The following is a 26906-nucleotide window of genomic DNA, read 5'->3' on the forward strand; positions in this document are numbered from 1 at the left end:
ATATTCCTCTGTTAGAGGACTGGCCAAGACCCATCTTGCTCCCGCTCTGCTGGGAGGCCCTTCATGCCCGCTGGATGCCAGCCTAAAGCCCATGTTCGCTGGTGCCAGCACGCCTCTAAAAGCTGTAAAACAAATGAGCTCTGTTTGGTTAATGTACACTGATTGACCTCTGCTGCCAGGCATTTGATGTCATGATTGTAATGACCAGCTTTCCTGCCCGATCACTCATACACAATGTGACAGGCGCGAGGTGGCATTTCAATTTCAGTGAATGAGGGCTAATCACATGAGGCAGCAAGAGCTGATGTTGTTTTCAAACGCATATCCTAGCAACTCTTGGTAAGATTAGCAAGCATTTAAAAATGTATTGGTTGATATTTCTTAAAAGGTCAGTTCACCAAAAAGGTGTTAAATAAAAAATTAAAAGGTGTTGATATATTTCTTGGTCTGCAGGGATGCAGTTTTGGTTTTATTTTGTCCAGGTTTTGAGATTTCTGCTTCCTTCCCAATAAAATGTAAGGTGAATGAAATTTTCTTTGTGGTACAGTATTGAACAAGTATAATAATATATAAAAATTCAGTGGTTGTGCAGTGGTTCTCAATGTTACACAACCAAAACTATTGGCATGGATACCACTAGAGGTAATTGAGAAGTATGTCGTTTTGTCATGTGCATGAACTGGCCCTTTAAGGGAATTGACAGGAAAGCTGTAGACATATTTGTTATGCTTCACAATAACTTCTTCTTTTTGTTACATCACTGTGAAGAAGACATTCAGGAGCGCTAAATCAATCTTAAGCAGCCTCAGAAACAACTCTTCAGCAAGCTTTATATATAGGACCTGACTTTAGTGGTTATCTATTGGATGCTCAGCGTTACATAACCCTCCATATGCTCAGAGTGTAGGACAATTCCGTACGGGTTATAAATAAAGAAACCTGACGCACGGCTGCAGCCACTGTGATTTGGGCAAGTTCTCACATGGGATGTCATAGTTCTGCAGTGCTAGCCCCACTGCTATTTCAGGCTCTGCCTCATTAGAACATCCGCCGTGAGTGAACAAAAAAAAAAATAACAGACTGTACAAAAGACATTTCATTAGGGAAGAGAGAGCATGAAGAGAACGTTCACCCTCCCCGCCACACTGCGTTCCGCGCTAACACTCAATGCATTACTACATTATGGGCAGATGCACTGTGAAGGTGCACACGCACACTCACACACAAGCACACATGCACACATGCACATGGTGAAGTATAGCCAGGTATGTTAAAGTGCTGAGATCTGTGTCACATGGTCCCACAGGGAGGAGGTCTGCAGCCTCGTTGACAGGGGCATAAACACGCAACCTGCCACAATGACTGCAATTACCCCACATCCACTGCCTTCAATAGGAGAGTGTGTGTGTGTGTGTGTGAGAGAGAGAGGGAAAGTGAGGGATAGGACGTGTGATTATGCATGCAAGTGTGTGTCCTGGCATGAGTGAGGAGGGGGAGAAAAAAATACACACGATTGCGTGACTGCCTGTACCGTACCGGCCTCTGTGATGTGTGTGTGCGTGTGTGTATGTGTGGTTCTGCGTGCCTGTGGAGGCCCTCTCACACCACAGCGGCTAACTAATTTAGTTAGGGAATAGCTGGCTGTCCTTCAGGTGAATGGACAGAGATTGGTCTCAATATGAGATGTAATAAAACAAGCCCATCACTGGATCTCACCGCACCTTCGGCTGTCCTTCACATGTCTCGCCGACAAACACACACACGCACACACACACACACACACGACCAAAGGAGGCCTCTGAGGTTTGCTGTTTGGAAGAAAACCATGAAGCAAATATTGCTTTTTCAGATATTTTAGATTGCCTACATTCCATTTATCTACATTTATCACCTCTTACACCACTTATCTCAAAAGAGTTAACTATTAACTGTGATGTGAATTTAACATAAACCATACACTGATACAATATTAACATATTCAGGAGCACTTCTGCACAATTTACATCTTAGTTGTCCCAAAGTCCCAAATCCTTTTCTAACTTGTCTGCTACTGTTATCTACATCTGCTGCTTTGTAATGGATTTACATGAATTTATATTATCAGACTTCAGAAAGTCCACTGATTACCTTTTAGATTCATTTTCAGTGACATAAAAGGAATGATGATCCTGTTACGATAACCCACAGTGGTGAGAGAAGTACTCAGATCCTTTACTTTAGTAAAAGTATAATTTCAAATGCATGCATTTCAAAATACTCCATTAAAAGTATTAGCAGTAAAATGCACTAATTAAAGTATGATTAAAGTAAAAATACTTGTTATGCAGAAGAAATGCCACTGCAAGTGATATATTATTATATATTACATTATACATTACACTATTGTCACTACTGATGCATGAATGTCTGAGTAGCACTTGAGTAGCACCTATACGGTGGAGCTAGTTTTAACAGTTTTATTTACAGTCAGTCTACTGGGTTTCAACCTAGGGGTCACAAGATAAAGATAAGATGATGAAGAGATGATTAATGGGGCAGAAAACTAAGTTCTGCTTCACAAGTTCATATAAAGTGTTGGGACTTTTGGAATCTTTGCTTCCGTTGTGCATGAATGGATCATTTTGCACCTCGTAGACATCTGTGACAACTAAACACTGCCTATTTTGTAAATGGTTGGTTGACAACCACTATTTTAATCTTTGCCAATCTGTTGCATTTTTATAAACATATTATATTTTTTATATAGTGTAAGTAGAAGTAAAGTGCCATAAAATAGAAATACTCAAGTAAAGTTCAAGTCCCTCAAAACTGTACTTCAGTGCATTCCTTGACCAGAAGGGACTTAGTTACTTTCCACCACTGGCAACCTACTGCTCCGTGTATGCTAACAGAGTAACAGTGCTTCTCTGTAAGGACTGAAGCCTGGTTGAGCTCCCTGATTCCACCTGTCCGCCTGTTTGGCTGCAGCTGACTCTTGCTCCTTCCTGCCAGCTGCTAGCATCCAGGGTCTGGCGAACAGCAGCTTTTTCCCTTTGGCCGTCCCCTCGGCCCCACTCCAGGCGGGGGCCCTTCACTCTAGAAGAAGAGCTGGAACTCTCCCACTAAATCCACCGAGACCCAATTACAGGGACTGCAGGAAAAATCACGAGGAGATGCAAACTTACTTTGCTTTAATTGAGGATGTGTTTAACACTCTCCTCAGGCCACCGTGGCCACTTTATGTCTCGGATGAAACAGAGAGCCCTGCAGTGGGACTTTAAAACATATATCTGTTTGTGACAAAGGCAAAGAACACTCTGATCTGTGGGCTTGGATATTTTACAGCGGGTGTGATATAGGGCGTCGTATTTCCAGTGTAGAATAAGAGTAAAACAACAGATCTCTTGAAAATATAAAAACACTTTTGATTTGTGGGGAAGCAGCAACACTTTAATGTGGGGTGTACATCAGCAAAGTTGCTCCCCTCCCTCGTAAGAGAGTTACTTCACTTGCAGCTGCTTGCTTTAATGGAGCCACATGTTAATTAGTATTGTAGTTAATCCCATATTACAGAGACCCAAACTGTCAGGTCATATTATAAACAATCAGTCCTAATGTTCGTGCATGTGACATTTGGAGCTGCTATCTCTTCTAGCAAAATGTTCCCTAGGTACTAATTGGCCTACTTTACGCTGTCTTTCTTTGAATTGCCAGTTTCTTTATCATTTAGGATATTAGCCTTGACAAGCATCATCCCATATACCATAGGCCCACTAAAAGTGGAGAGGAGCTGCATCTATTTTTTTGCAAAGGGACAGCAAAAATGGGAATAAATGATTCACACTAGCATGTAATACTGCGAGATCTACCTTCATGGGATATTAAATACAATTTGAAAGAAGAATAAAAGTTCAAACACTTAGCCAGCAGCAAAGTGAGTGTAACTTTTCTCTGCTTGCATTATTTAAGATAGGCTCCATCATTTTATCAATCTATCGATCTCTCACCAGAAAGATGAAAATGGAAAAATAATGAGACCGATGAATGCTGTGTAAAGAACATCAATGTGCAAAATTTAATTATCTGTGCTGGAAAGAGAAGGAAAAAAGTGGCGGCTGTTTTCTAAAACAAAAAAAAAAGTGAAAAAAGGAGCAGTTAATATTTTTCCCTCTCTGCATATTTTAATTACCAGATCAATCATAACTACGTACTGCAGTACTGCAGAGAAAAGAAAATTGCAAGTCTAAATGAAAAACAATAGATTTGCTTTAAAGTCTTCGTTCTTTTGAAGTCTAAATTAAAATTTCAGGTGCCTTTACAAGAGCCGTCTTCAGAAAGTTATGATATTTAATTAGCGTGTTTAGATTTTGCTGAAATTAAACTTCACAGCCGAGCATCATGTGAAATGAAGACTGGTATTCCCAGGCTTCAGCAGGGGGGAAACACCACAGATGAACAGAGGGAATTAAATCACTTCAGCACATGTGGGCTGCGTATCCTCTGACAGAAGCTCATGTTCTTTTGACTTGTGCTGCCACTGGCTTGATCTGAGGCTGGGTCTCAGTGTTCAATGGAGCAGAGAAACAACTTTGCTCTCTGACTGTGTCTGTGTAGCTCCAATTCTGCGCCTGAAATCAGAGAATCGCGCCGTAGAATTGGCGGAGCAGCTCTCCCGTTACGCTTTTTCCTCCTCACATGAGCTTTTCCTGGTAGTAAGAGCGCTGATGTTTATTTCTCCTGGCATGTCCTCGCCGGCGCTGAGCCACCGATTTCACACATTTTTATTGGCTAATTTGACTGTGCTCTTGCCAGCAGCTGAGAGTGAGCCAGGAGTTGGAGGATCTCAGAGACAGTGCTACTGCTGCTGCTAGTGTTGCTGCTCTCTGGCTTAGGGTGCCTGGAGGGAGCAGAGGAGGGGAGGGAGGCTCTCACCTGTCTCATAACAAGTAGTTGACCATGTTAGACTGAGAGCTAGGTCTTAGAAACTGTCTCAGAGATTAGTTACTGTCTGCTGCTGGTGAGTGTCTGTTTGGTGAGGGGTCAGGAGGGGAATGTGATTCCCTGTCTCTTAAGGTGACAGGGGTTTAGAGGAGCGGATGTAGACCCAGTCAGACGCCCAATAGCAGCGGTGCAGCCGGCGTTATGCGTGCGTCCATCCTCAAACATGGCTAACATTTGCACAGCAGCGGCAGTCAGGCGTGACGTCTCCGGGCTCTGAGGTTTGTGCTGTCAGGACGGTAGAAATTAAACCTGGCACTGCAGAGCAGAATGTGCTGAAACTCATCAATTCCACATGGCTAGAGAGCCAAGTGCCTATTTATAACATCCCCCCCCCCCCTTCTTTACCTGGTGTGCATCCCTGGCTCTAAACACGCATCCATAATGATGAATACGCCCAACTGGGACACTCCGACAGGGCATCAGTCAGGACAGGAAAACAAACACGCCAACACACACACACATCAGATCACAGCACAGCAGAGGAGGGATAAGACTGACACTGGGAAGGCTGATGGAAAGGTTGAGGCGTCTCAGCATAAAAACACCCAGCAGAATCGCTACAATCAGTCACCACACAGGAAACAAACAAGGGCAGTCAGATATATTAAACTTCTTCAAAAGGCCCAATCTGGAGCTGAAATATGGCACACCACTGGTGAAACACTGCCACCCAACTACTGGGTTTTTTTATGTAGTCATTTACTGAATTGATGATATTTCATTTCAAAAGTTACCGTCTGAGCCTCTGAGAAACTGACTGATGGCATTTTGTATGAATTCTTGAGTTGTACATTTGTGTTTGGGTTGAAAAATATGTTCACTTTTATAATATTTGCGAAACGTCGGAGACAAAAATGTTTTTGAGTCCCGCCTCTTTTGGTATGATTTCAGTCTGGTAGTAAATCACCCAGATCTCTCTCATAGACTTTCATGTAAAGGCAGTTTTTTTCGAGCTGCGGCCGCTGCAATGCAAAATATATGGGTTCCGGGAGGGCTCGCACTAACGTGTTTATGTCACGCGCCCAGCCGCACAGCTATGCTTCTGCCACCTGAAAACGACTCAGCAGTCCTCCAGCTTGTTGCTCTCACTACGATCAGCTGCTGTTTTAAAATAATACATGTAATTTGTTAAGCTATGAGGAGAGGAAAAGTCCGCTAGCCCCTAGGCTAATTTATGCTCCGTAAAATGCCATAGGCTAAGCTAATAATCTTGATAGTTATTATTAAGCCGAATTTTATGCTTATGTTAAATGTGTTTGTTATTAAGCCATGTTTTATATGTGTTGGTGGAGTCAATTTAAAGTTAGCTGCACTTAACCAGTAACAATTATTTGATGTGTTGTTTTTTTCTTTTATTGCCAGAAACCGAAGAAGAAAGAGGAGGTAGCATGATGTGGTCACCACTGGCATCTTGTCAGAGGAGGGTAAAAAGAAGAAGGAGAAGTAGGAAAGCAACACAGAAAATAAACCAAAAACAATAGAATATACCCCCTTACCAGCCTTGTTGTTTATGTGTAAATACTGGTTTTATTCTGGATTTGTTGTTCCTAAATAAAAGGTTTGTCACAGATAAATCAGATGAGTGTGAGTGTCATCCTTTTTTTCATTAATGCTAAAGTAGTTGCCTTTACATCCAAAGGTCTGAAGATCTGTTGATCTTAACTGAGGACTGTTCATTCATTTTAGACATTGACAATGAACTTCAGTATGTAGCTGTTCACAAATACTGTACAGTATGTAGCCAAAGGAACAATCTTTGTCTTATAGCAGACTTAGACCACTGAACTGGTCACCTTAGCCATCATCGCAACAATTGCCCCACCTGAGAGATTAGGCAGGAGCCGCCACTGCGACATACTGACTCTTATTTTGTCCTGTTGCCCTTTTTCCCCCTCTTGTCTTTGTGCATTCATTAAGGCTGGACACAGCAGGTAAAAACATCATTTATTTCATGCACTGGTCAATTTTGAGATTTTGGGCTATTTTGGCTTACATAACATATCTTCTTTCAGACTAGTGGAAAGAAAACATCCAAAATAAACAGTTAGGTGTATATTTTACTACACATTGTCTATTTACATCTGCTGTGAATGTGTGTGTGCATGTTTGTGTGTAAGTGTTTGTGTAACTGGGTTACTGTGGTTCTGTTCAGCTGAAGGCCAGACATGCTGTTTAATTCAGTTATCAGTGTTGATGTGTTTTGGATGTTCTATATTGTTGTTGCTAGGGATTTGATTAGATATTGTGTCTGTAAATAGTGGTTTCCAATAAAAATGGATGGAATTTTTAGCAAAATGAGTTTTTTCTCATACTCCAGAAATCTCTTCAGTAACACTTAAATACGCTAAGCTTCCAGTTTTATTCCTATTTATTTTCTGAAGGTTTTTACAGAGGGGTTTGTTCATATATCATTCATAGCCTGATTTATATAACATTTCATTCCTAAAAACATGGCGAAAATTGATTTTTATATGGCTATTGACAATATTTTCGGATTTATGGAGTGATAAAAAAATAAATCCAAACCTCCCTCAGTGAAAACCATTGACTCAAATGTGTCAACAAAATAAAACAAGAATTTTGAACCTGGCTTTAACCATTGTACATATTTCTGTTCTGGAAATTTTAATACACGCATACTTATTTATAATGCCTTATTTGCATATTTAAACATAACATTTATAAAATGTGTAATACAAAAAAAAAATAATGTATGCAATCAACTGGGGAGGTTTCATGGTGATATCTGTAAGTTAAAATGTTTACCCTATTCACCTGTAGTATCTTGCCTTAAGTGGAGTCACACAGCTTGGGGATAAGCTCAAATTGTTTTGCTCAAGTTGAAACATTTTCAATACCTGCGGATGCATCTTTGTCTCGATTTGCACTGCCTAGAGTAAATTTGCATCTGTTTGCGTGCAATCGGCTCTTTGCATTGAATTAAAGGCAATCGCGCCACTATGTTTTAGCATTTATCATTATTCTGTCACTTGTCGCCACAGTGGCCAAAGTTCAGCAAAAGTTACATAGGCTCATTTTAAGTGTTTAGAACAAAATGGGTCAATAAACAGTTATTACAACAAGTACCTAACTGAATATAAAAAAGGCGCTAATTGTAAATGGTCTGCTGAACGGTTTCCTGATGTAAAATGGATCTGTGAAATTAAATGAGCCTGCCTCTCAAAAGCCTTCAAAATAACACTGAAAAAGCCTTTGACTGGGCAATTTGTTTATTTGTCAATGTATGGACTTCGGCATTAGATGAGAAGAAGTACCACAGGTAAGACCGTACAATATTTTATCCAATATCCACATGTAAGAGTGTTCGTCTTTGACAAATCATAACCAGTAAAAGTAAACTTTAAAGTAATAAAAACTGAAAGAGTAAATGAACAGAAGTGCATTAAGTTTGGGTCAAATGAGCTTTTCTGCGCTCAGAACAGGTGAGGACATTCACCCTCTGGAGATGTAGAGGATGTAAAAGACTCAAGGAAGGTATTATCTAATGTCCACTTACACACTCACACACACACACACCCCTCCATTCCCTGCTGCTGTCTCTCTCTCATCTCCCTACCTTCCTGCCTCCCACCTACCTTCCCTCTCCCCCTCTCCTTAGTATGAAGAGGACACAAGTGATAAACCAGGAGCAGAGAGCCAGAGGTTTACATGGCCCTGGAGCCCATTATGTTCCCCACAATAGGCTGGAGGCCTGGACGTGCAGTGAATAGGTAATGGCCTGGAGATCCTGGGCCTGGCCTGCTGCTCAATGAGCCTGAGACAGCCGAGCAGGAGACAGGCATTAGAGATACCTCGTCAGCCCAGTATGAAGCAGTCTGGTCATAGCCGGTGGGGGGGGGGGAGGCAGAGTGGGAGTGAGTTAGAGGAGTAGGAGGGTGTCATAAATGGCCCTTATATAAAGCAGGGAATAATAACACAAAGGAAATATTCAGAGGTACTATAAGGCAGGGATCTGGTTTATTGGCACAGAAGTATGGGCCTATAATGTACACTATACATAGAAATGAACACTAACTTGATTTTAAAACTGTATGTAGTCTAGAAGCAGCTTTTGCTTCACACTGTGTGACTCTGCTGCTCACTTGTTCCGAGCCCACCTTCCCAAGTTAGCCATCCATTCAAGCAATCTGTACCTAATAACCACAAGGTTTAGCCCATGATGAAGATCTGTCTTCATTGAGCTGGAAAAGCTGTAGCGTCGCCGAGCATTTTTCCTAACGGCGCAGTCCCTCATCTATGAAAGTGCCATAGAGCCCCTCAGACAATTAGGCAGGGAAAAGCTTTATGACCGTTAGACTCACTCAGTGAGCGGCACTCTCACCGCCAGCACCGCCAGGAGCGCTGGCTCGTGCAGAAAGGTAATTACGGAGCCTCTCATAATGACACAGAGGAAGCTTGCGTCATAACACCCACAGCCTTTTATCATGGCGCTGTAATTAATTATCATCTTTTACTCTTTGATTCATTCCACTATTCATAACATATTCATACATTCAAGAGAAATTATCATTTCCTTCAGGAATTAATCAAAAGGAGGAAGAACTGGTCGTCTCTCGATGGATGATCAAAGACGGTGTTTATCTACCTCGCTGCATGGCGAGCTCAGGGCAAGGCACTGTGGGCAAGGCCTCTGAAAACACTGAAACACCCTGCTCTCCTACTCCACAACTCTGGCCAAATCATCTGCAAGATTTAGGTTGAAAACAAGGCTGCAGATGTCTCTGACAAATTAGAGGTGAATGCATATGACAAGCCACACAACTATTATGACATTTGATAGTTTTTTGTTGTACATTGTTTCTCCTTCAACATAATGGTTACACGATCAGCTCTGTACAACAAGGAGATGTCCAAATCATAGTACAAGCTCACAAAATGTGCTTTCTCCCTTTCCTGAACATGCGTGTCATAAAGGTGAGAGGCAGCAGCCATTTTGAGACCTCTTTACTCAGTTTCATGGAGTTGAAAAGCTGCTGTGTAGTCAAAATACCTCCCGTGCTCTCATAGAAAACAAGCAACAACAACAACATACATAAAAACATTGTCTTCCCCCACATCATCACTTCCCAACCTCAGGGGAAGAAATGGCACAGTTAGACTCATAAACAGGTGTCCACCGGCCCCCAGTTTGCAGCGCTTTAATAGCTGTTTGATGTTTTTGATGTCTAGTCAGCTCGATCGTACCTTGCTGCTTGATAATGAGGGCCAATAATGATTCCTGAGCTTGAGGGGTTAATGGTATGTAACCGGCAGAGCTGCTAATTACACGTTACAAACTATTTATCAGAATCTCCATCTGCGCAAGCACCACAACTCTCATTGTGCACGCTAAATTACTCCACGGATTATCATTGTAAAGCAAGTTTCAGTAATTAGGGACCCATACTGCTGTTTTCTTTTTCTGAGAGCACCAAATGACATCAAGAGGAGAGGAGAAAAATAGAATGACTGGTTAATTTGGGCCTCATATTCAGATTGGTACATGTGAGGAGGAATCTGCCTCTCCCGAAGGAAAAAAAAAGGCCACAAACATACAAGAAATCCGTCACTGTTCTTTCTTTCCCACCTCACAAAGGTTTATCCTGAGGGGAGTTTACACTCTAAAGTGAGAGGGAGGTGTAAATTGCATTGAGAAGCCCACACAGTCTTGGTGAGACTGGGTGAAGACTGCTTTCTGTACGTTCAGATGGCAGCGAGAGCTTGTGTGAAAGTTGTGTGAACAGTGTGGTCCAACGGGCCCGTCTCTCCAGCGATCAGTTATTTGAGAAATAACTGTCATATCCCTCAGCCCCAAAGGTGTGCCTGAGACCATGGAGACATGTACCATCTCCACTTCTTCTGCGTAAATTTTTATTAAAATTACCTTCATTATAAGGCAGTGTTCATTATAAAACCAAAAACGCCGGTCTCCCAGGGCCCTGTGGATTAATAAGGACAGCGGTGTATTTTAAGCCGTAAACTCAGCTCCTCACTGTCCTTAATCTCCTTCCTACTTCACAAGGCCAAATTAACACCTCTCCTCAGCTCTGACGGGACCTCATTAGCAAACTTCCAGGGAAAGAAAGAGGAGAGCAGAACGAAAAAGAGGAGAAGAAGGAGGGAAGCGACCAATGACAGCCACCAGCTCTGGGATTAACCCTTTCTCCTCCTCCAGCTCCTCGTAAAAAACTAGGTCGGCAACGTGTTTCTAATCAGTCGCCTGGTTAGCGATAATTAGAAGGCGAGATTGGACGGGAGAGGAGAGAGAAAGTGGGTGGGGAACATTGAAATGAAAAAGAAAAGAAAGAGAACCTGTCATGTCGCAAACACTTCAAAGCAGCCGACTTCTCCTTTAGAAGTGGCATGATGAGGGTCCAAATACCATGAGGCACTCCTCTGGGCCTCCAAACTGGGAGGAGGGGATGGTGGGAGGGGGCTGGAAGGAAGGACCCAGTTCTTTCTCACATATATGCATCCTCTCACACACACGGCTTGTCTATCGTTCACCACCTGCACGGTGCAGCTGCAGGGGCGCTTTAGTCTATCCCAAACCACACAGCCAAACAAGCACATCCGACATCCACCTTCTCCTCACATTCTCCCCCTGCAGCAGCAGGTCGAGGTCCCACAGCTTACACTGAGGTCGTGAAGACTACCGCTGGGTAAAGTTCACAAGCCTCCGCAAGCTGTTTGACATTACCAATAAGGTCAAAGTGTATCAGAAAACACCAGAGGATTATATTATTATGGTGTGCCGAGTTGCTCGCTGCACCTCGAGATCAAAAACATTGCAGGGGCTTAAAAAGCTGGCTTACTTATCAATGTGCAGAACATAAGCCTGTGGAAGTTACACAAGAGAGACCAAGAGGTACCCAGAGAGGCCTGCAGCTAACAAGAAAAAATCATCGCTCATTATCAGCCATCTATTTTATCTACTATGAAACATCTCTAGACTCCCAGTTGTCAGACATCAATGGTGCTTAAATTAATCCTGTGGGTTCCTGTTTGCACAATAAAGATATGGAAGGGTGCTTCTGATATTTGTGCGACTTTACAGTAGAGTAATTGAATTAGCACACAAATCAACCACAGAGTATTGCGGAGTGTAGTACTGAAGAATGTGATAGCTCTTGCCAGGGAACACGGTTGCTTGGGCATAGTCAATTATAAAGCATTAAAAAGAATCTGCCAATAATCACTTCCAAGAGAACTGAACAATCCATGCTGAGTGTTCTCATGTTTACCAATGATAGGGCTTTCAGGTTAGCGCTGAGCGGGAGTTTAGAGGGGAGAGCGAGACTGAAAACATATTTGTGGTATCATTTCCATAAGCCTCTGCTTTGCGGACCATAACGCAGTTCACAAATGTGATTTATGACCTTGGTTTAATGGCTCGAGCAGAGTCTTGGTAGGTATCAGATGACTTTTTCAATATGGCGACGTCAGAGGGGGGCATGGTGAATGCACCATCACAACAGGAAATGAGGGCTTGTCTCGGCCAAGAAAATATGAGAAGCCAGATATCTGATCATCTAATGGCAGATAGATGCTACTTCACTTTGACAGAAAAGGCATCAGTCAATAAGTGCCAGATGAGCAGTAAGACGAAAAGTATACCACGTATTCCTCGCCCCATCTATCAAATCGTTCATTCCAGAGGCACAGTGATCTGCACTGGTCAATGCACATATAATATCCAGCAGGAACGTCTCTTGTTTCAGTAAATTGGAGCAGAAAAAGCTTGGGACATCATCAATAAAAATGCTACAACTACTTAGCTATTTAAAGGTTTTTTATGTTTTGTTCTGCAGAATCTGTAAAATGCAAAGACACGACTCCAGACTCACCTGGGCTTGGAAACTCTTGAGAACAGGTGCCACCATCTCCCGGACTTCCTATGTACAGACAAAAAAAGTAAACTCAGCCTCAGCATTTTCTGTTTTTCTGATGCTCACCTGTTTAGGAATGGAGCACAAACAGCTCCATCCAACAGGATAGACGGCTGAAAATATTTAATGTTAATGGATTCTCTCCGTAGCTCCTCTTACACTGCATGTGTGTGTGTGAGTGAGGTATGTTGTTGTGGGGTGTGGGTATTAGTGGTTAAACCTAAAGGGTTTGAGTGGGCATGTTTGAAAAGTGGGGCTTTCCAGTAGCTTGCGTTAGAGCTCAGAGATCCAGACTTGTGTGAGCTCACACAGCCTCAGGTAAGGGGATTGTACTGCCAGTGGTGACAGCCTGATCCTGTCTTAAACGCCTGTATTATACTGACAAGATTACAGCACTACACTACATAGGCTACTCAGGCTGAGATAGGCAGGCAGCATAGCCACAGCAAATAGCCTGAGGGCTCATTTATAAAATATAAAAATATTCTCTTTGATTTCAGCTTAGATGTCAATGGATAATCATTTCAAAGAAGATGATAAAAAAGGACAAAATCATATATGTATAATGCATAGATTTTGTTTTTCATCAATTCAGCTCAGTCCACCTTAATTGCCATTTTGCCTTACAAGTAAGGTAAAGCAGAAGAAAATGAAAAATAACAGTGATGCACAGCAAAAAAAATTAAAAATAAAATCCCCAATGTGATACTAAATATTGGTTGTGTACATGTAATGTTGCTGCAACAGTAGCAATAAAAAGTTAGCATATTAATTGATCAATTGCAGTTGTCAGGTACATAAAAATGTTAACTGGGGTGACAGAAGCAATGATGTTGCTAGTAAAAGACCTTCTCAGTTAAGTTCAGCATGAACGTCTGTGTTGTCCTGCTCAGGGAGGGAGAGTACAAATGGATAAAGCTCTAACTAGCACAACTTGCACGTCTGCTGCATTAGATCAATCTGCCATTTATGTATGTTTTTGGAGTGTTTGAATGTTATGCATTCCTGGCCAGGTAGAGGGGTGTGTAAAGAGGTTGTGGAGAAACCAGTTTTTCAAGTCTGTCTTAAAACAGTATTCACATGCCCATGTATACATTGGAAGAGTTACAGGTTGTTATAATTGTCCCCCCCCCCCTGTTCATTCTGGGCACAAAGAGGTGCCTTTCTGAAGAGATGCCGATGTACGTGAATGGGAGAAAAATCCATTCTGTGCTAATGTGCATTCTGAAGTTCAGCTGACAAATGAAGCGGGTATCCCTCTTTGTGTTTTCACAAATTGCATTTCTTTTCTAAGCTGCATCATAGGGAAAGAAACACATAGCGGGAATTTTGTACCAAAAACACTCATTTGGCTAACTCAGACTGCTGAAGCCTCATATTAACTTGGGCTGAACTTTAGAATACATTTTGGCAAAGAACGAGGACTGTGGATTTCGTGCCTCATCTCTTTAACTGGAATCACTTAAGAATGGGATTTCTCTTTCTTTTCGGCCAATACAATTACAGAAATCAAGGACTCTTTCAATGTGTATATGGGCTTGTGAGCATTGTTTTAATACAGACTTAAAAAAGACTAATCCATCCTATTTCCATTTCACTTTTCTTTGTACTAATTTTCTTCTGTTTGTCTTCAATAAAAATATTTTTGAAAAAGCAGCACAAAAAGTCTGTTTGTAATAGTCACGTCGGGCTGGTGCACTGCAGGGTGTTTAGTCAGAGTCCTGTTACTTACGGGTTTGGCGAGACACCTGTTCATCTTACATCACAGAAATTTGGAGAAAGTCAGTATTAGCTGCCAGTTCTGACGCCAAGATAAGTTTTTCATAATGTGATTTTTCATCTTGAGTTGAAAGTAAGCAGCAAAGTTGTGCTTACCTTTTGTAAATGAGCCCCCTGGCCTCTCTTCACACTCAGCCAGAGGCTAACATTACTGCAAGGCCTCAGCATTTAAATATTAACTGAGCTACTGGAGGGGGGGTGGGCTTACCCTGACTTCTCACAAGTGTTGTGCACTGTTAATATATACTAACGCAGATTTTTACAAAAGAAATAAATTATTCCCTGTACAAAAGGTATATGCGGGGGCTCGAGCAGCTGCTGTGACGCAGACAGAAGAAGATGAGGAAAATGACACATAGAGCTGAGAGAATAGGGAGGGGGTGAGGGTGCTAGACTCACCTCGGGGACATTTCTCTTGAACTCCCTGCTCAGCTCTACCAGGTGCTTGTGGGAATGTTCGCTCTCCTCTTGTCGACCAGCCAGCTCCGACGCCACAGAGTTTAGCTCCCTCTACAAACACACAAAAGAGAGAGTAACGGTGAGAGGAAGAGAGTGGAGTGAGACGGCACTTTAGGGAGCCTGCCAACGCTCATCCAGTAAAGCTTAGAGTGTACATAAATAAAAATACACTGCTGAATATTAACAATGTAATCCTTCATGATCTCACAGCAGTAATACTTACAGCTAGCCCTGGCCCATAAATAATTAAGCCAAAATAAATCCAATGCCTACAGTAGCAGAAGGCCTTTTAGATAATCAGTATTTGAAATAATCAATATGCTTGCAACGGCTATAGAGCGCCAGTGAGGGAGTGGGGTGAGAGGGAGGGGATAGAGAGAGAGAGAGAGAGAGAGAGAGAGAAAGAAAGTGTATGTGTGTGTGTTGGGGGGTGGAGAGTCACGTGTAGAGAGCCAATAACCTGACAAACAAATAGAGCCTCTTCCTGAAATGAAAGGCTGTTTTTTAAGCCCGGCCAAGACCTGATTCAAACATACAAACGCCTCGCTTGCTGTCGTAATTACCACAGGTCAGATCTATTTTCAGCCTCTTTTCAATCTCTCTCCCATCGCCTGCACCGATCTTTATATTGATCCCGCACAGATTTTCAATACGTGACAGCAGTCTCCATAGCTTTAACCAAATTACCCTTTCGCTTCAACAACAGTCCTCATCGCTATTCCATTAACGTCTGTGCACATTGGTTCTTTACATGTCTGTGTTATATGAAATGAGAGCTCCACCCCGACAACACGTCTGATCCACTATTCAAAGCTGTCTGTGTAGCAGGCCCTTCATCAGAACCTTGCATTCATGCTGGACTCAGCTGCACCACATGCCATCCGCAAATCCAATATTATCGATCAGTCATCCAATTCCCGGCTCTTTCAGCAAACAGAAAGAAAAAAAAAACAGATTTAAACTCCACTCTCCGGTACTGAGCAGTGCTGGAACAGACAACTGTCCATTCACCTCCTCTTCATTTTGACTGTGATTCACAGTAATTGATGAGGATCTTCTCTTGTAACTGCTGGGTTACAATATAAAAGTGGAGTAGGGGATTCAATTACCACTGTGATTTTATATATGACGCCGGGAAATTAAATTGACTGTGTTTTAATTAATCTGCAGTCTTACTTAAAGGCAATTTAATAAATCATCACACAAAGAAAAAAAAAAGATAGAAAATGGAAGGGTGAAACTTCACCAGCGCTGGCCTCGTGGGATGGCGGGAGCCTGTCGGTCAGAGAAATAGGCCGTTAATTGAAGGGCTGCTGGTTCAAGTCCCTGGATTGACAAGACAGAAAGTGGCTATAGAAGGACAAGTGTTCAGTCTGAGCTGAGATGCTACACTTGCCAAGTGTCCTTGAGCAAGGCACCTGGCTTATATATACAGTGGGGAGAACAAGTATTTTATACACTGCCGATTTTGCAGGTTTTCCTACTTACAAAGCATGTAGAGGTCTGTAATTTTTATCGTAGGTACACTTCAACTGTGAGAGACGGAATCTAAAACAAAAATCCAGAAAATCACATTGTATGATTTTTAAATAATTACTTTGCATTTTATTGCATGACATAAGTATTTGATCACCTACCAACCAGTAAGAATTCGGGCTCTCACAGACCTGTTAGTTCTTCTTTAAGAAGCCCTCCTGTTCTCCACTCATTACCTGTATTAACTGCACCTGTTTGAACTCGTTACCTGTATAAAAGACACCTGTCCACACACTCAGTCAAACAGACTCCAACCTCTCCACATTGGCCAAGACCAGAGAACTGTGTAAGGACATCAGGGATAAAACTGTAGACCTGCACAAGGCTGGGATGGGCTACAGGACAATAGGCTAGCAGCTTGGTGAGAAGGCAACAACTGTTGGTGCAATTATTAGAAAATGGAAGAAGTTCAAGATGACGGTCAATCTCGTTCGTTCTGGAGCTCCATGCAAGATCTCACCTCGTGGGGCATCAATGATCATGAGGAAGGTGAGGGATCAGCCCAGAACCACACCGCAGGACCTGGTCAATGACCTGAAGAGGGCTGGGACCACAGTCTCAAAGAAAACCATTAGTAACACACTACGCTGTCATGGATTAAAATCCTGCGGCGCACGCAAGGTCCCCCTGCTCAAGCCAGCGCATTTCCAGGCCCTCTGAAGTTTGCAAATGACCATCTGGATGTTCCAGAGGAGGAAAGGGAGAAGGTCATGTGGTCTGATGACACAAAAATAGAGCTTTATGGTCTAAACTCCACTCGTCGTGTTTGGAGGAAGAAGGGCCTGGAGTGGCCTAGCCAGTCTCCAGACCTGAACCCAATAGAAAATCTTTGGAGGGAGCTGAAAGTCCGTATTGTCCAGCGACAGCCCCGAAACCTGAAGGATCTGGAGAAGGTCTGTATGGAGGAGTGGGCCAAAATCCCTGCTACAGTGTGTGCAAACCTGGTCAAGAACAACAGGAAATGTATGATCTCTGTAATTGCAAACAAAGGTTTCTGTACCAAATATTAAGTTCTGCTTCTCTGATGTATCAAATACTTATGTCATGCAATAAAATGTGATTTTCTGGATTTTTGTTTTAGATTCCGTCTCTCACAGTTGAAGTGTCCTATATGATAAAAATTACAGACCTCTACATGCTTTGTAAGTAGGAAAAGCTGCAAAATCAGCAGTGTATCAAATACTTGTTCGCCCCACTGTATAAATGTTTGTTGTGACACTGAAGCTTGCAAGCCTTGTGGACATTTCATCGTGACAAGCTTGTCACTGTGTCGGCCAAGTAATGCATTTCTACTGGCAACAATGGATTAATAAAGTTCAGAGAAATGACACCTTGCCAACAAGTCTTCTAAGTGACACAATAAGTTATTTGTCATTGCCATGCAGAAAGAGCATCTGAGCGTTTTCTGATCTGGCACCCCCATCGGCAGGATGACATTATATGTCCGTGCATTACCAAACTAGCTGGTAAAGGTTAGGGAAACATTGTGGTAAGAGACTGCATGTGTCTTGTCATATTTCCTATTTGGAACAAAGACAGACAATACATCAGGTTACCATGACTGCTCCTCTCGTTTAAAAATCACAAGTTCTATGCTTAGAAAGTATCCAAATGTTAAAGGATAATTTCATTTAGTGGGGAAATTTGTCATTCCTGGTAAATCATACTGTCACTGAAAAAGGCCATGGCTGTACAGGATAAGGCGACAGGACTTTATAAATTCCTTTTAGTCCTTACAGTCCATCTGGGATGAGCCTTCCTGGAGATTATAGAGTGGGCTTTCAGAAGCTGGCCAACCTCCACTAGATTCAAATGGCCCCAGACCAGCTAATCTTGCCAAGAGAAAATTCCTGTAGAAGTGACTTTGAGTGGATTTTATAAGTACTTAAGATATAACAGTGTGGTGATTCTAAGTCCGCCAGTGCTTCAATGGCCTCGGCGTAGAGCTGGGTTCACTTTATATTGCAGCTCGGCTGATGAGAATGGTGAATACTCATGCTGTATGCAAGCCAAACAGTGCTATCATAATGGCATGGTTATTTTGAAAGCAACCCCACAGTTTCTAGACCATTACGAGGGAGGGGAGCCTGGGCAACAGCCCATCAAATGAAACCTACTGTCTGTCTTTCTGGAAAGAAGTGAAGCAGAACAGACTGTTTGCTACTTTGGTTGTCTTGCCCAGATTGATGATGGGAGGAACTCCACAATGTAGTGTTTCGCCATGCCATCTCAGGAGACAAACGATACTGAAGAAGATTTTTCCTCAGCTTCTTAATCAGTTGTGATGCATTTCAACCTACTACCAGGGCACCTTTGAGATCCCTGATAAAATTCACTTATCTCCCTCCATTATGTTGAGATGCATCCTTCATGAAATCATTTGCATCAACATGTAGATGTTTCTGATGTCTTGAACACTTAAAATGGGGAAACGACGAGTTCAAATCGCTGTGCAAAGACAGGTTTCTCGGTATTCATTTGACAGGTTTTAAAAAAGACGATTGGGACCAAGTTTTCAGTATGTGGCAGGCGGGTCAATACAGAGCTCCTGTCATTAAGCCTCTGCCAGTCAAACATCCAGCCATAATTGATGAGTTTCCCCTGGGGAGGGCGGAGCTGTCATTGTGGCTGGAGGGACTAGAAAGAGGGATTTTGAACATGGAACCAGTCCTGGTGTGCTCAAGTCAGTCTGTGAGGGGAAAGCAATCTGGTGACTTCTGACTCAAAAACAAAGACCAAGAAACAAGAAGCTTATTGGCTTTAACAGGATAGACCGCCTATTGGCAGTCAGTAAATGCACTTGAAGCTCAGTTAACTGCTGAACACCAGGGGGAAAAAAGCTGTAAAACCATCACTCACATGTCCTTTGGCTTACAATAGGCTCTGCCCTTCTGACATTGACCATAGATTGACCCTATCAGCATCTGTAGTGGAGCCCTCGCATGATCTGACAGGCAGACGCATGTACTGCATTAAGAGGTCTCAGGTTTACGCAAGTGTGTTGCAACAAAGACTGCAGGGAGTGGTCCCTTCAGACTCTATTGGGTGAGGGATAAACCAGGGAAGAAAAATGGAGGCCAGTGGTGGCAACAAATCTGTAAAAAGACAAAGCACTGAGGACAATGACATAAGCTGGCTGTCAAGTATGTTATATTTCATTAAAATGATGGGAGGAAAGTTACGTCTATTGCAAGCAATAGCGTAAACAGAGGGTAAAAAGACAATGCTCTTGACAAAAATCAGAGCAGAGATGTACTGTAACAATCTGTGCAAGTACGAATGTTTTAGGCAGAATGCGAGGCTCGCTAATGTATTGTGTCGGAGTAGATTTGACATTGATTCATTAAACCTAGCTCGTCTTGATTACATCTGTAGTGGTAAGCTATTTTCTGGCCTTTCACAAAGACAACCCATGGTGGAAAATGTTGACAACTGGGAAAAAAACTACCAAGGTACTGCAATGAGGTAGACTGAGTCAAAATCACTATTGTGTGCACTGGGCTTGGACAGCACAAATTAAAGAGGAAAAAAATAGGTTGGAGAGAGAGGGGAAAATGCAGATGGGGTATTATTTTTCTTTTTGTATCCCATCTAATTGCAATCATAGGCAGATGTCTGAAAGTGTGACAGCATCAGCAGAATTGCTGCTGAGAGCACAGAATCTTTGTCTAAAAATAATCAGACATTCTGTGTGCTGCTGTTTGTTATAATGGTAATCGATGCTGGAGGCTTTGAATTCCATCAATTTATAGATCCACTCTGTTCTGCCTGGTGACTGTACTGCCTCACAACCCCCACTGCATACGCACACCGACGCAAACACACACTCACACAGACACAAACTTGCACGCAAGGTCTCGCACAAAAGAGCGGGTAGGCACACATGCGTGTCCAGAGACACATGTGCGCTGACATCTGCACACGGGGGCTGCAGCAAGGCAGAGCAGGGACCACTGTGTGATTAAGATAAGTGTAGTTTCCTTTCGTACATTCCTTGTCGCCTCCCATTCACTGTGAAGCCCAAGATCGTCCGTAGCTGCCTCAGATTAGCCCCGCATCTCAGACGCCACATTTGAGAGAGGGGACTGATCAATAAATCAAATCACCACAATCAATGGCCCCAATCACTGCTGTCTAGTCTGGCCTCAACATTATTACTGGCAATCCCCCCAGCCACTGAGGTGGGAGGGGGGCGCTTTGGTGGTGGGGGTGGAGCGGTGCGGGGAAGAGCTCACATTGGCGCCTGTCCATATGAAAGATCCAACATGAACTCTTATCTGGCCTCCTTGGGCTGAATATCAGTTAACGGCAGAACAGGCAGTGTGTGCGTGTGTGGGTGTGTGTGTGTGTGTGTTTGTGTGTGTGTTTTTGGACTGTCCAGGCAGAGGGAGCCGGGCGGGAGGAGCCTCTGACCTCCATGACACGGCACTAGGAACGTGAGCTGAGCACGCAGCCTCTGACAGGGAAGCACTGGGGGGGCTGCTATCGCCTGGCATCTCCCTCCATCTGTTTACCGCCGACTGCTGCTCCTTCACTTTTACTCGCCATCAGCTTGGCTAGAGCTGCTCCAATTCACACCACCGCCACACTGATTTTAGAGCACATCACACTTGGCTCAAATACTATTTGCATATAATTCGGGGAGTTTGTTTTAAAGTGCTGCGAGTGTCAGATGGGTCCAGTTTACCCGGTGACGTTTCACAAAAGGTCAGCTGCAAGGTATGTTGTCATTCGCTAAAAAAACAGACGACAAAAATGTCACCTAAACAAGGTTGTGACTGTTTAAATGCTAGGGTAGCCATTGTACTACTCTTTAGATTGCACCACTTGGGTTAAACCCTAAGGCAGTGTTTCCCAATCCTGACTCTTGACCCCATAAGGTAGACTTTGGGAAATACGCTTATTAAGTTAGATGTCAGATGTAGATGTTAGAGTCTCATTTAAGGCAAGGAAGCAAATACATGTATTTTCCCAAATGTCAAACAATTCCTTAAAAATGAAGCAAGTGTGACCCACGGTCTGTGGTCTGCCAAAGGCTCATGATCGCTTCAACTGAAGTTAATTCAATACACAAAATGCAAAAATGAAATGTAATATTTAATGCAATTTATTTTTTGTCTCATGACCTGTCGGATTTCTCTTAGCCAGGTTGGGAATCTCTGCCCTACAGATGACCTTTCACATTCTGCAGCTGTCCACTCTGCAGCAGCAATACAGACTGCACAGCGCAGAAATATGTAGGTAGCGTATAGATCGCGAGGACTTACCAACGAGGAAAATCACATTTAATTTTGACACCTCTCTAAACTCTGGACTGGTAAGTCTGATAAATCATCCAAAATAATTAATCCCCAGTCAGTCAGGCTGTCTTCAAACGGCAGGCTAAATCTTACAAAAGGAAGGAGAAGCGTGTGAGCGTTACAACCATCAGCAAAAGGTGTGACTGGTGTTGTCAGCCATTATTCGTCATACCCTGCTTCATTTAGAGAGTTTTTTGGCGCCTGATGCACCAGAGCACAGCCTACTTGTCAACACTTCTCTCTCTTTAATTCCAACACGCACACTTGGACACACATGCACACACATGCACACACACGTTTTCTTATTTCTCACTGATAGACTGGTAACACATCTTAGTATGATCAGGGAGGCTCTAATTCCGTTTATTGTCAAGTCTTATTCAAAATAGTATCAAGAGGTATCATGAAAACATCTTATTACAGCCCTTTCAAACTATCCTGTATCCACTCTCAATCCAATGAATAACTTTAAATGTCCGCCAATTAGAAACTTCAAATTACAATCTATGACTGAATGCTCCAAACGAAGGCCAATTACAACACCTTATTTATCATCATTAAGGCCGACCATTGTTCTGCTCCTTTCAAACTCTGTGGTTACAATCAGGGTGTCTATTGTCATTGTGTGGTACATGCAGGGTGACTAATTACACAGTCCTATGATTCATTAGCAGACTAGTGGGTTGAAACCTGAGAGAAGACATGATAACCTCAGTCGGCCAAATGATCGGCTCAAACAGAGACGTGAATATGGAGGAGCGACAGGGACGTTTCACAATGGCCAAGAACACGAAAAGCAGTGCCTCAAACGAAAAAAGCTTCCGAACTGAAGTTTTTTGAGGGGGGCTCATAAAAAATTAGGAGAGCCGAGAGGGTATTGAACTTGAACAATAAAATTGGGGACAAGGCTTGTTTGCCTGTTTCTTTCAAAGTGGGAAAGAGGAGTGCACTGCGGGGGGGGACTTGTTTCTGTGAAGCTTCACCATTGAGGTCAGTTAGTGGGAGAGGAGGAAGGCTCCAAAGATGCAGCCATCACCACAATGGCCCACTTTCACCTGAAACAACGAGCTGGAGCGATGCAACACAGCTAACCTGCGATTGTTTATTCTCTCTTAAGAAATGTCAATCTGTTCGCTCTCAGGTGTGCTGCTCTTCCTCTTGTTTTTGTTGTTTTCTCCCCCCTACTCTCTCCGTTTTCCCATGTCGATTGCTGCGAGATCAAAGCGACGCCGCTGGAAGAATCTGAATATTTCAGGTGTGGAGAGAGGGCTGCGTTTCACACCACCTGCGTAGCGCTGAGAGACAGGTCCCTCCTCTCGCTCAGACTCAGTTAGCGGGGCCCCTGGGGCCCGGCGACATAAACCAGGGCCACCTGTCTGAGAGAGAGGGAACACTCCTTTACCCTCCTTCTCTCCATCACACTTTCATTTTACAGCATTTGAACCAAAAATAAATGAATCTAAATAGAGCGGTGAGAGTGGGAATAAAACCAGTGCTGACAACAAGCAGCTGAGAGCTTTGAGCGCCGTCACAAAGGCTCGAAGATCTGGCAGACGAGTTCTGTTGCCGCAGAATGGGAACAGCCACTTGAAAGGGCAGTTTATACATGAATCACTTTATAATTTGCCCTGTTCTGCAGCAGAAGGTAGCTCTCATATATTAAATGATGAGCCGGGTCAAAAAAATCCCCTGGATTATTTTCTGCCATAACATGGCCTATAGTGTGGAGCAGGTCTGTGAGATGAGTCTCATCACATCATCAGGGCCGCCATTTCTGACCCAAAGCAAATAAAAAGTATCCCTGATGTCCGCAGCCTTAACAGTTTGATGTAGCTGCTCTCCTTGGAGGGCTGTGTGCCTTGACATGTGTGCATGTGTAAGCACTTGTGCAAGCGTGTGTGTACCTGCACGCGTGTGTGTGTGTGTGTGTGTGTACGTGTGTTCGGAGGGGTGGGGAGAGGAGGGCAGGTTCCACACTACCAGTTCCCAGCCATGTCTCTCAAAAGGGCCGTAAAGTCTTTACAGCAAATTCCTTACATTCATCTGTGTCAGAGCACTCGGCACACATTACGCGTTTACACGGGAGGAAACACAATCTATTTGATGCTACACTGCCCACACGTCCAGAGCCCTCCTCCCCACACTGGAGATTCACAGTGTTTAACTTCCATTTCATATTCTGAACAGGCAGGCAGACAGGCAGGCGAGTGTAGGGAATGGACTCCATCTTGCTGTAAATCAGCGTTTAAACACCCGGCTATATGTAATCCGGAAAGAGTCAACAAGAGGCCCTTGCATTGCTCTGCTCAAGATATTTGTTTTTATTTATTCTGGAATGTGCAATTGATTTTTGTTGTTCCCCCTAATGATGTATGCAAACAGTGAACCGAAAAAAGTCACACTTCATTTTTCCCCCGGCTGCTGCTGGTCCCCGTCTTTTAATATCAGTGGTGCTTATGAGAACAAGTGGAGGTTAATCTAGGGAGCAGGTCAAAGCCAGCCAGCTCTTTGTAAATGTCAGCTGGGAGATCCAGGCCTTTCTTATTACCACCCTAAACCAACAAGGCTGACGGCTCCAAGACGGATGTGTGACTTGGAGGCGTCTTCCCCTCACTTCTCACCACCATCACGGACCAACGGCAGCACAGAGAGCCTTATTAATCAATCGATTTATCGCCATAAATCAGGCCAGACTTTGATTGTATCAGCAAGTCATGCAATCAATCAATTAGTCAGGACCTAGCAGCCCAATTTGCCTAAAGAAAGATGAATGCTCCCCCACATCATCCATTTGGTTGTCCGTTTACCCATCAAACACGGCTGCTGTTGACTTCCAAGCCCAACATGCATCCTTTCATTGATTTCTGCAGATTAAACTTGCAAAGGAATCAAAGGACACTTAACGGACTGGGAATAATTCTGCTATTTTCATTTGTAGTGTAGTGTGCTCTCCTTTGATAGTGTTGCCTCATATCATCAAAACAACGCAGTGAAAACATTAAAATCCAGAATACAGAGCTCTTAGGAGTGATCCAGTGAAGCGACAGCTACAGAAGATAATGCTTAAAAGTAACTGGAACCACTCAGAGACAATTGGAGCACAATGGGACAAATCATGGATTATTATCAGTCAATCCTACCCAGGTTTATATGGCAAGGCAAGGGGGAGCAGTGGGGACTGAGCAAAGGAAACAGCTGGATGAACAAACTGTGGAAAACATATGTATAATGACATATTTGTTTCATATTTTATCCCAACTGTGAATTCCAATCCACATTGTGACACCAGCTGCTTCGGTCCAATGCCTCCCATCTGCAACTCGGTGTCAGGATGTCTCAGAGGACGGGTTGGGAAACTTTGGGGACGACAAAAACCGACAGGAGCAAGTAGAGCACGACAGAGTGGGCTGCCGGTGCTTCTCCCCCAGCGGCAGGTTGGAATGTGGCAGACTGCGGAGCTGCTGTGGAGAGGAAAGAACACCGGGGACTCCCCGGGGAGAACGTCTGTGGTGGGATTAGAGCCCCACCAGACCTGGTTCTGCTTCACACCCTCAGACCCTGCTGTGTTACAGCCAGGGGGCCACCGAGCTATCTGCAGGGGGCTTTACAGTTCTGCCCAATCTCCCCAAGCCTCACCATGTAATTAGAGATAAAGACAGAGGGCTCAGCTACTCAACCTCAATTCTCCTAGCTTCACACAAGGCTGCCCACCCATAGCCCCCAGAGGAACCCCTCAACACTGCCACTACACCAGTACCTGTGTACGCTAGCCAGCTACAAACCCTATCCTCTCCTAACCAAGAGTTCCCCAGACTAAACATGTAATATACTACAAGGTACAGCTCATGATCATGACTGATCGGCGTCCAAATGTGGAGGGTCCTGAAGTTGCTACACCATGATTCACAACGGCAGTATGCTTTTTCTGATGCCCTATTCCATACATTATTTGTGTCGAAGAGGCTTCATATTGTAAATATTCTCAGGTAAACAATAACCACGGTAAATAAGTAATTTTTCTTCATATCTCTCTACTCTAAAACTTCATCTAGGCATGGCAGGGGGGTTGAGTTTAGAGGATAAGGCAGAGGAGGAACTCTCGACTATATTCAAGAAACACAAAATTATACTATGGAGGGATCCATTATTCATCTCAGATACATTTTTCATTTAAGAGTGGGCTGGATATGAGTAATGATGAATGCATCGCCCAGGATGCAATTTGTATGTAAAATAACACAAGATTACAGAATATGTTTTAAGTGCAAATGCAGTTTGTTGCCGTATAAGAAGAAAATGCATTCCTACAAAAAGGAATAAGACCTGAGCCCCATGATGTTGCCTCATAAAATCACTTAGCCCATAGCTAGGCCCTTCGCCAGTCCTTATAAAGGGTCACAATGAGAGACTCAAGTGATAAATGAGCCGACTGGAGTAGATTTTCATTCATATAATGTACACTATCTCTTGGCAGGCCATTAGAAAATGTGGGATAAGTAAACCAAATAACTAAGGCTAATTTCAACTTCCATCCAGCCCATTTCCTTGATATCCACCCTTCTGCAGTGAACACAGAGAGAGCACTTGCAGATGCACTGTTAGATACATGTCTACGCACAAGTGCACACAAACACACCACAGTGTTTCGCTGCCTGCCAGGCATCCACATGTTCCTCTCAGGACTCGCTCTCTCCTCATCAGCTTCACTCGGTGCACACAGTTTCAATTCAGTGCCTCTCAAAGACACACAAAGAGCCTTCCCCTCCATTCACAGTACAAAGACTGAATGCAGCCTCCTAACACAAGACATACCCCACCACAGAGCATGTAATACAACTCATTACTGGGCACGCAGGGTGCAGAGGGCTGTGATGGGAGAGACAAGCACAGCAGGGAGAGAACAGGGGGCCCTTACACCAACATCTCCATTTTTCCTCGCAACTAACGGAGCCCTAAAACCACC

The 26906-nt window shown here is 43.4% G+C and overlaps 1 protein-coding gene across 2 annotated transcripts in view; it reads right to left on the reverse strand.

Moving 5' to 3' along the window:
* The window catches only part of cux2b (cut-like homeobox 2b), an 84972-nt gene that overhangs the window by 35814 nt on the left and 22252 nt on the right, over positions 1-26906 (reverse strand). For both annotated transcript variants that reach the window (XM_046034686.1, XM_046034685.1), the window contains 2 exons: positions 15048-15158; positions 12828-12875 (listed from right to left, as the gene is read on the reverse strand). In XM_046034686.1, the coding sequence (XP_045890642.1) occupies positions 12828-12875; positions 15048-15158 (159 nt within the window). The remainder of the gene's footprint in view (positions 1-12827; positions 12876-15047; positions 15159-26906) is intronic.

Source organism: Micropterus dolomieu, linkage group LG21 (assembly GCF_021292245.1).
Source record: "Micropterus dolomieu isolate WLL.071019.BEF.003 ecotype Adirondacks linkage group LG21, ASM2129224v1, whole genome shotgun sequence".
NCBI lineage: Eukaryota > Metazoa > Chordata > Actinopteri > Centrarchiformes > Centrarchidae > Micropterus > Micropterus dolomieu.